Source organism: Eurytemora carolleeae, unplaced genomic scaffold (genome assembly GCF_000591075.1).
Source record: "Eurytemora carolleeae unplaced genomic scaffold, Eaff_2.0 scaffold190, whole genome shotgun sequence".
In the NCBI taxonomy this organism is placed as follows: domain Eukaryota; kingdom Metazoa; phylum Arthropoda; class Copepoda; order Calanoida; family Temoridae; genus Eurytemora; species Eurytemora carolleeae.
The window spans coordinates 287564-298846 of NW_019396577.1; the positions used below are offsets into that span (position 1 = coordinate 287564).

The window sequence follows — 11283 nt, forward strand, 5'->3', positions numbered from 1 at the left end:
AAAACTGCAATCAGGCCCAAATTTGTTGTTAACCTTAGGAAATGGTTATTATTGCCGGTCGAAATGAAAATTGCTTCCAAAATATTTTGATTCTAAAATAATTCACCAATAAAACCGCGAAATGTTTTATTATCACCTTACAAAGTATAAAGAAAAGGCTTGTAGATATATCATCAACTCTGACTATAGATATCTATGGTCTAAGATCAGTAACAAAAGGCTGTAAATTATTAGAAAGAGCCGGGGTGCCCTGAATTTAAGAAATGGATGGGATCAAAATGTCATTTAATCATTAAACGGACTATTCATGAATTCTTATAATTTAAAGTCAGGAGTAATCATAGTATTTTCTAAAAAGAAAAACAAATTATAATTTTTATTTTGTAACTCTAGCCTCCCCTCGTCCCTCTCCCCTAAAACAAAAATAGAAAGCATAGGGTCTAGATTTCACGATAAGTCCCTTGTTCTCTTTGTTGACACACCTATATATATACTAGTTTAAATATATTGGTATTCAGCCAATCATGGAACATCTTGAATCAAATTTAAACCAAACAGTTTTACGCAGTGTTTAATAAACCACCATGAGAGCAGTACAGATAAAATTAGCAATCTTGGTATGTACAGTTGTACACTGTACAGTAGTGTAGAATAGTTTGTAAAATTTTAATTTTACAAGTTTTATTGAGATAGAATTATTGTATTTAAAAGTGCAATAATTTTATTTGAAGAAAACATATATAAACCCAAGAATATTTTTACATTAGAATAAAAAAATGAATGAAATCTGAAATGATTATGTTAAATGATTATGTTAAATGATTATGTTAAATGATTATGTTAAATGATTATGTTAAATGATTATGTTAAATTCCTGAGATAAACCAATGTTTGTCTCATTTTTCTTTTTGGAAAGTTTAAAAACTGATTTTTTCTAATGCTCATTCCATTTATGGCGTAATTTGTCTTTATTAGAGATGTCTTTGCCAAAAATTCTACCTTTCTAATCCTTATTTCTTTGCAATCCGATGTCGTAGACCTTAGAAATTTCAAACTATATGTATTCTGTTAGATCAAATTATCCAAATTTGATATTTCAAAAGTGAACACCATCAAGTTGCAAAGATATAGGGATTAGAAAATTTGAGTTTGTGTCAAAGACTCAATTCCTTTGTTTAAAAAAAATAATTTTACATTTGTAAATTCATATCATAGAGGAGCAGAACACTCAACATAATCTTTATTTTTCTAATACCCTTATCTTGAAATTTGGTGTTGTAAATATTTGATATTTTAAACTATTCTATATGATATTTTAAACTATTCCATTTGATATTTTAAACTATTCTATTTGATATGGCATATGTCTATAGTAGTTTGAAATAATCTGCAGCATCAAATTGCAAAATTATATTTAATGATTAGAAAATTAAAAATTTCAATCTTTACAATAGTTTGATTGCTTAAACCAAATCATTTTTAGTTGTTGTGAAAATATCATAAGGAGATTGTCTTTTTTTTACTTATTTCTCCATTTAGTTTATTGGTATAAAAGGACGACTGCATTTATTGGATATTGCTATTTGCAAACTTAATTATTTTTTTTTACAAATTAAAGCACATTTCTAAACTTTTTGATGTTGATTTTTCTTTATAATTAAGTGTTATCTTGATGTATTTAGCGAAACATTAAACAAAAAGAATCTTTAATATAAAGGTTTTGGTAGTTGGTTTAGCGGACTGTTTGCCTCAAAATTATGAAGATATTGAGATGAGCAAAGATCAACCAAAGGGGGAAAAGGTAACTGCTATTGTAACTTTAAAGGGACATACAGGACAGGAATTTTGCCAAGGGTTTACATTTTTTTTCCGGGGGGGGGGGGTTCAATACCCGTTTGGGCCTTAAAACCCCTGGAAAAAAACAAGTTTCACTCTCCCATTAGCGCCTGATCCAATCAGGGTTCAGTCATGTGTTCGTTGTCTATTCTGAACCAATAGAAATTACACTGCAGTATCATCTATCTTTCTATCTAGCTCATTATCCAATTAGAGATGAATCCTGAAATCGGCTAGACACTAAAGGGAAATATTTACTTCTACTGAAACTACAGTGTCCCTGTGTACGCCTCTGCTACCCAATTTTATGACTGAGCAAAGCGTTACTGATTTTTTTTTCTTCATTTTTCTGGGAAACACTTGCTCTAGCTAGTTCTGCGTTAAAAAGGATTAAACCTGTAGACTGTACAGCTTTCAAACATAAGATTGTACAGCTTTCAAACATGAGATTAAGCAGAAAAACAAAAATATTCAAAAACATTGAACTCAATGGAAAAAAGGTCGTCTTCCTAAAAATTTGATACTTAGTGGTTAACCCTGTTTATGTAATATAGAGAGCTTGTAAAGTTTAGCCGGCACTCCTCTAAACCTCGTGCAAGAACGATAAGAAATAAACTTGGCATTAACACAGTAAAGTGTGGATTGAGGGAGAGTGGTGGGGGGAAGGGGGGGTAGGGGGTATGGTTTTATCATATTGAAGAGGTTATGAGGGCAAGGGTGCAGTGCCCCATGCAGCCTAGACCCTGAAGTTTTAGTTTCGCGTACACCTCGATTGAATTCCATATCTATATATATATTATGAGGGCACTTTTATTCTTTGAAGCAAATTTTCTAATTTGTTACATTTTTAAAGTTACGTTTATTTTTTTAACTGGCAAATTTAATTGTTAATCGAATTATTTCTCACACAATTCAGCAGAAATATTTTTAATGATGGATTAACTTGTACTGCTTGCGTTTATGAACGGGGTTACCCACAAAATATAAGAATGCAAAGACGACCTAAAATCCTTCAAATGTGACAATCCTGGGGTTAAAATAAGTCTTCTGTCCTGAAAAATGATTTGGCAAGAGAAGAAATAAGTTTACAGTTGCAGAGAATCATATATATAAGAACCGAGTCATTATGAATTCCGTACAATAAATCGTCTTTGGAGTCTTATTCTTCGTGGGTATCCCTGTATATGACTGCTCAGTCCAATTGAATTCTGACTCTCTAATAAATAAAATAATTACAGATACACAGGGTTTCCCACTAAACATCCCAATTTAGAGACAACTTTAAGATCGTCTTTAATATATTAATGTCATATAAAAAAACAAGCTGCACGACATATAAGATTCCAGAATATAAACTTTCTCCTTTATCGAAGATATTTAATGTTTGTGAGGTTTTTTTTAAATTCAAGTTAAACATATGAACAAAATTATTTACATTTCCGGCTCTGAAAGAACAAAAAATCTGACCATGCCTTTTTAATACACTAGAAAAAAGCTTTTTTTCTGATACTTGATTCAAGACGCACTTGATATCCAGGTATCAAAGATCTAAGATGATCTCAAGGTCGTCTTTAATCTTCATGTTTGATGGCACACCCCGTACTAAGTCGGGTAGTAGGACTTATAGGTCGATTCACAATGGGTGCTGAAAATAAAGATATTGTTTTAGGTGTCAATATCTCAGAGCAATCCAAACAGCAACTCAATACATGTTGCCCATAACAACCCCGACGGAAGTGATATTTCTATAACCCAAACCAAACCATACAATACTTCAGTTCACATCAGCCTTAATGTAGGCAAAGATTCGAAGGTAGTAACATTCTTATACAGTGATAACCAGAAAACTCTAAAATAGGAAGACATCTATATAGCACTACTTAAGTGTATTTGATATTGTTTCAAAGCAAATAGTTTTACTAGACACTTATTAAATCACAAATTAAGTGAAATGGGTCTGTTTACACTACACAGTTACAGTATCCCATTCATATTGGACTATTTAAATTCAAAAATTGAGGCTAAAAGTCGTCTTCCTATTCCAGAGTTTTCTGGTTATCACTGTAAATTTTTCAAACAATCGAGGTAACCGAGTTAATGATTATTTTAAACAACATGTTTTTAGAGATTTAATAAAAATATTTAAAAATAAATTGCTGCCCTTAAACCCTCTAATTTGATAATTTTTGTAAATTGTATTACAAAAGATGGAAATAAAAAAACAAAAGAAGAATTCCTATGGTTAAACTAAATAAATGGTAGGTAAAGGTAAAGATGACTGATGCAGTTAATCTTCAACTTCATATCAGGTAAATTTTTCTTTTTATAAAAACTAAACTGAGGTCAAAACTTGACCTACAAGGCTTGATCTCGATATCTACACTGACAACTTTTTAACCATGAATGTACAGTGTACACTGGGTAGTATAATGTTCACTGTATAGTACAGTGCACAATGTACAGTATAATGTACACTGTACAGTATAATGTACACTGTACAGTATAATGTATACTGTACAGTATAATGTACACTGTACAGTATAATATACACTGTACAGTGTAATGTACACTGGACAGAATAATTTTACACTAGTCATTCTTAGTATGTTAAACGAGTATTATATGAATAAATAAACTTGTGAAAATGTGTTATCATTCTGAGTTATTGAGACTTCTATACTGGTGACCCTGACGTGAGAATTTATCCTATAAATTCAAGAAACAACTGTGGTAAAAATAAAAACACAGCCATCTCATCTCAGTGATATTTTTCAAGTTTAAACAATGAATACCGGAGATATTCCTCCTTCAGACTCAGGTCTAATGTACACTGTACAGTATAATGTACACTGGACAGTATAATGTACACTGTACAGTAAAATGTACACTGTACAGTATGCCGTACACTGTACAGTATAATGTACACTGGACAGTATAATGTACACTGGACAGTATAATGTACACTGTACAGTATAATGTAAACTGTACAGTATGCCGTATACTGTACAGTTTACCTTAAACTGTACAGTTTACCGTACTGGGTAATCTCCTTAAAGTTCGTTAAAATTCTGCAGTTTTTCCTATCCACAAGAGATGAGACTTCAGAAACCATTGTAGAGAATTTATTCAGTCCATTTTTTTACATTTATAGATTAAAACTAAATTTGTATCCTTTAAAAATCATTTAGTAAATAATCTTTATTTATCAAAGGCAGAAGACTAAGTAGGATCGCCATTTTTAAAGAGTTTTGGTCGTCGTTAAAGCCTCATCCTTTGCTGATAAACCCTTTAAAGTCTCATCCTTTGCTGATAAACCCTTTAAAGTCTCATCCTTTGCTGATAAACCCTTTAAAGTCTCATCCTTTGCTGATAAACCCTTTAAAAAAAGTGATTAATACCTGAACACAATTGTCTAAATCGTTTGTATGTGTTAAAACTATTATTTTTTCAGCTTCAACGGGATGACCAACAGTGAATGCGAGGAACGGATCATTTTAAGATTTTTTTTAAAAAATGAGTTGAGTTTTAGCCACAAACTATGATTTTCTAATCTCTATATCTTTGTAACCCAATGTCGTAGACCTTTTCAAACTATAAATACTTATAGATAAAATAATTTGAGTTTGAAATATAAAAGGTTTGCACCATCAGGTTGCAAAGATATTGGGATTAGAAGATTTCAGTTTGTGGCAAAACTCAATTCCTTTTGTTTATAAAAGTACATCTTAAATCTGACTCCCGTCCCCATTTCAAGTTACCTTCCATATAAAGAAGGCAATGCCCGGAACCATTTAAACCTTTATATGATTAATATTGGGGAGTATATATATTCATATCATAAGCTTGAAAATTGAAGTTAGAGAGAACCCATTCTTGACCATACAAAGCTTTTAATTGGGACTGTTGTAAATTTCATTTAAAATTACGTTTACAATCTCTTTAAGTTACAAAATTAGAAAACAAAATAATCTAAAATTACGTTTACAATCCCTTTATGTTACAAAATTAGAAAATAAAATAATCTAAAATTACGTTTACAATCTCTTTATGTTACAAAATTAGAAAATAAAATAATCTAAAATTACGTTTACAATCTCTTTATGTTACAAAATTAGAAAATAAAATAATCTAAAATTATGTTTACAATCTCTTTATGTTACAAGATTAGAAAATAAAATGATCTAAAATTGGTTTTATTTTCTCGACTGCAGACAAAAATGTACAGTAATTGTACAACTTTGTATGAAACATAAATTGAGTCGATTGTACACAGGTTATGATAGATGGAACGTACAACACAACTGTACATGTTTCCTTCCAAAATCCTGTAAATACGCCAGTCAAGGTTAATCTTTTATTTCTTTAAGTTTTAGGAGAAAAAAATTAGGATGAAAGTTGAGAAGTAATTAAATTGTTCCTGCAATTTTGAATTGTTTAAAAAATTTCTACTATAGTACAGGGTTAACCACAAAGGATGAGACTTCAGAGAAGACTGTACGAAATGTATACTCTATGTTTCCTTATATTTATGAATCCTGGAAACTTTTAAATTGTTTCTTTTTTCCCCAAATCATTTATTATGACTATTAATTAAGACTAAATTCATGGCAAAGATTTAACAACAATTTAAGATTTTCAGGTCGTCTTTACAGTCTCATCCATTGTGGGTGACCCTGTAAATGTTTAGGTGATTATAGATAATTGTATTCTACTATTGTAGATGTTTAGATGATTATGGATAACTGTATTCTACTAGAGTAGATGTTTAGGTGATTATAGATAATTGTATTCTACTAGAGTAGATGTTTAGGTGATTATGGATAATTGTATTCTACTAGAGTCGATGTTTAGGTGATTATGGATAATTGTATTCTACTAGAGTCGATGTTTAGATGATTATAGATAATTGTATTCTACTAGAGTAGATGTTTAGGTGATTATAGATAATTGTATTCTACTATAGTAGATGTTTAGGTGATTATGGATAATTGTATTCTACTAGAGTCGATGTTTAGATGATTATAGATAATTGTATTCTACTAGAGTAGATGTTTAGGTGATTATAGATAATTGTATTCTACTATAGTAGATGTTTAGGTGATTATAGATAATTGTATTCTACTAGAGTAGATGTTTAGGTGATTATGGATAATTGTATTCTACTAGAGTAGATGTTTAGTTGACTATAGAGATAATTGTATTCTACTATAGTAGATGTTTAGGTGATTATAGATAATTGTATTCTACTAGAGTAGATGTTTAGGTGATTATGGATAATTGTATTCTACTAGAGTAGATGTTTAGGTGATTATGGATAATTGTTTCTACTAGAGTAAATGTTTAGGTGATTATGGATAATTGTATTCTACTATAGTTGATGTTTAGGTGATTATGGATAATTGTATTCTACTAGAGTAGATGTTTAGGTGATTATGGATAATGCAAGAGTAAGCTTCCTCCATGTCAGCCAAAATATCCCAACCAACAGTCCTATGGAGGTTATGATGAAGAAGCCCGTTAACTCACAGATCCACATCAGCCAGGTAGAAGTTTATAAATATTCAATAATTTTTTAGATAATATTTTAGTTGATAAAACTATTAGCTATATAAATTTGATAGAGTTTCTAATGTTCTTCCTTTTTTATTTGAATTTGTAAAGGCTGTACCCCGCAGTAGTCCTCTTACCTGGAATATGGCTGGAGATGAAACAAAAAACCAGATTCATGTTGCGCAGAATGCCGCGGATGGGAGCAGTGGACTTAACTGCAGCCCTGCCTGCCCGCAAGACAAAGGGACAAGCTCAGATTATGATTATAACGATGAGTCATCTCAACATGACGTCCAAGCACCAAGTGCTGGTCAAACTCAAGGAGGTGGTCATGGTCAAACAACACGTGGTGGTCAATTAACACAAGGTAGCCAGGCTCAACGAATCAATCAAAATTCTAAGAAAGGGAATAGAAATTCTGCTCTAAGATCACAGAATGCTGTTAAAAATGGCGTCAACAGCCGATCATCTAACCAGAACAGTTCCATAAAAGGAAAAAAGCCTCAGAAAAATACAAGCTCATCTTCTCGAAGAGGAGGCAATACAAAGAATAATGGTGCTGGACAAAATCAAGTAAACAATAGAAGCGGAAGTACAGGAGGAAAAGGGGGTAATCAGACAAAAAGTACGGAGAATGGTGCAGGGAAAAATGCCAAAGGATGTCCAGGTAATGGAGTTGAAAAATATGAGTCAATGAATTTTAATTTTTAATGTGTTTAGGGGGATCGAAGGGAGCATGTGAAACTGGCTGCCCGGGAAATCTTGGAACTAGAGTAACTCAAGCTTGCAAATTATCTTGCTCAAAGAGATGCTAAATCCTATTGCAGTGAAAACCATGATTTTTAGGGGGATTTAGTCCCCAACGTGGACTGAGCCCCCCCCCCCCACATTAGACAAACTCCTACATTACAATATTAATATTATTTCTTGAGGAAGAAAAAAAATTGATGACCGACGACTAGTTCACAACAAATTTCTGCATTCTGTACAATTACATTTTACATGTATTATATATTTTGTGACCTTAATACATACCATGTATGTACCTGTTGTGTTTTAATCCTCGAAAAATGTTAACAAAAATTTTAAATGATAATGATAATAATAGTGAAACTTCAGTGCGAGTTATAGTTTTTTTTTGCTGCAAAGACTTACCGGATTTTTTTTCTTTTTTTGTCGTCTTTTTATTGAGTTGAAAATGTTGGTAAGTATTTTTTAAAATTGAATTTTTTTATTCAATAGATATTTTTCATTTACATAAAAATGACAAACTGGATATTAAATATTTCTTTAAAATTGAACAAAATAGGGAGAATAGATATATAGAAGTGAGAATAAGAAGGTAGGAGAAGCATAATAGGAAAGAAAGAAGGATGAATGAAAGGTAAAATAGGAAGGCAGGAAAGGCATTTCAGGATGGGAAAATTAACTAGTAATGTAGGAATACCATAATAGGAAGGAAAGAAAGTTGGATAGGATTGTGGCCTGTGGTAAGGGTAAAATACGGAAATATGATAGGAAGAAGAGGGAGAATGATAGGATTGTGGGAAGGTTGAATGCGGAAATATGATAGGAAGAAGAGGGAGAAGGATAGGAATTCTGGAAAAGTAAGAGAAGAGTAAACGCAAATAAGAAAATTTTAGACATAAAAGTGAAATTATTCTGCAAATATCAGATTGAAGGTTGATGGGTTGACAGGTAGAAGGGATGAAGGTTGATGGGTTGACAGGTTGAGGGGATAAGGGGGGGATGGGGGAGAGAGGATTGACGGCTTAGTATTATTAAGAAATTGCAATCTTGAAATTGAATATGGAATTTCTTAGAAATCTTAAGTCCTGGTTCCTGAATCCATCATGGATATTGAATCCCACCAGAGCGGATTCAAAACTTTGGCGTACATATTTCTAAACTTTATCAAGTATATTTTCACTAATACAAACTTAATCATTATCTCCTACATTAGAATCTTTTTCATTGGCCATGTTTTCTCTATCATTATTAAAATTATTATTTTCAAATTAAGATAATTATTAAACTTTTCCCGTCCGCCGCCTAGTGACCTACTGATCTGTAACCGACCTTTAATTTCAAATCTCCAGGATGTTATTAGGTTGTACGAACATGCCAATCTACCCCCCCGCAAAATCCCTCTATACGCAATACAAATCCCTTACCCTTCATTTGAATGTATACAATAGACATTTAAAGACAACCCCCCCCCCCCACCACCCATCACAAATAAATTTACAAATTTTCACTTTCCTTTATTTTGGCAAGAATTCTGTAAATCAGGATAAAATCAATCCTTATAAAGGGACTATTGACGTAATTTCATGTGACCCTCCATGTTAAGAGCTACCTGCCTGATTCACAGTGATACCTTGTGTACCTTTTTCTGATAGAGTAGTGTTGGGCCTCGTTATAATCCGTTTATTTATTGTATGATCTAAAAATTTTGTTTTTAATTTAATTAAAGAAGGGAAAATATGTAATATATATATATATATATATATATATAAGCTTTTTATCCTAATGATTTAGGTCAATTTTCAATTGCACAGGGTGTCTCAGAAAAAGTGCAGAAAAGCATAACTTGGAGGACGAAATTTTTTTTCAAGCTACATGACATTTCTCCATACCCTTGGAAAGTTGTTTAAAAAGTTTAAATCTTTATGTTTGTATTTCTTTATAGTGATTTAAAAATACTTTGAAAATACTTTTAAAGACATGTTTATTCTTTAAACATTATGCATTATGCGCGCATTTATTTTATTTTAGAAAGTAATTCAGAAAGATGCAACTCGGATCGTAAACAAATCAATTTAATTCCAAACAAATCATTCAGATATTACAAACAATAGTCATCGATTATTTTTTGATGCATTCGTAAATATTTCAAAATATTTAGTATTTTTCATGATCTGAGAGTTACTATTAAAACATTTATTTCTGTTTCGAGGAGTTTTGTTAATGAAGACGACATTTTCATATTTTCCAGGAATGTTCGAAAATCCAACACCAGCGAAAATTATTTTAAAAAAAAAAATCAAAAATATTATGAAATATTAACTATATACGAATGCATCGAAAAATAATCGATGACAACTGTTTGTAATATCTGAATGATTTGTTAGGAATTAAATTGATTTGTTTACGATCCTAGTTGAATGTTGCATCTTTCCGAATTTGTATGGTGTGAGTCGTTTTTAACAATTTTCACCTTATAGACGCAACAGATAGAAGTAAGATTAGTAGCGATCAAAAGCGCTTTTTTATCGCATTAACCCTATACCCCCTTTCATTTTTCGCGAACACTCCCTTTAAGTTTGCGTTTCTATGTCAAAGGAATTATGACATTGTCATATGATCAAGAAAAAAAATGTAGTGAAAAATCCCGGTCCAACTTCCAAAAGCTTTCACCATTTAAAGGGACAGTAAGCGTAATTTTAAAGTGAATTATTTAATAAAATAAAAAGAAATGGTGACCAATAATATACTTATAAAATTATAATTATAATAAGATACTCTCGATTTCTTTTCCAGCTAAACTACACTGACCCTCCCTTTAACCCAATACCCCCCCCNAAACCACTTCTGAAAGCTGCGTGAACTTTAGATTGTACACAGTGATCTCAATGTAACCCACATACATAAACTGATAAACTGCATAGAGGAGATACCCCCCCCCTCATTTAACCCTGTCCTACCTGGAAATTGGAAATCCCAACTTTCTCTTAACTTTTAAGTATATATTTAAAAGATTGTAAAGGATGGGCGGGATGGGGGAGGGGGATCCGGCGTTTCTAAAACATTTTAAAACATTTTTTCAAGCAAATTCTATGAGTTGGCAACAATTTATGTGGAAAAATATTTTTTTTAACCAAACCTGTGCCTTGT

The 11283-nt window shown here is 31.7% G+C and overlaps 1 protein-coding gene across 1 annotated transcript; it reads left to right on the forward strand.

Annotated features, from left to right (window-relative positions):
* Positions 1–511: 511 nt before the first annotated feature.
* LOC111705797 (translation initiation factor IF-2) lies at positions 512–8510 on the forward strand. Its single transcript, XM_023478465.1, has 9 exons — positions 512–617; positions 1718–1801; positions 3506–3649; positions 4099–4145; positions 5288–5318; positions 6110–6181; positions 7263–7379; positions 7498–8053; positions 8107–8510. The coding sequence occupies exons 1-9, from the start codon at positions 585–587 to the stop codon at positions 8199–8201; spliced, it is 1179 nt and encodes a 392-aa protein (XP_023334233.1). The 5' UTR covers positions 512–584; the 3' UTR covers positions 8202–8510.
* The last annotated feature ends 2773 nt before the right edge of the window (positions 8511–11283 follow it).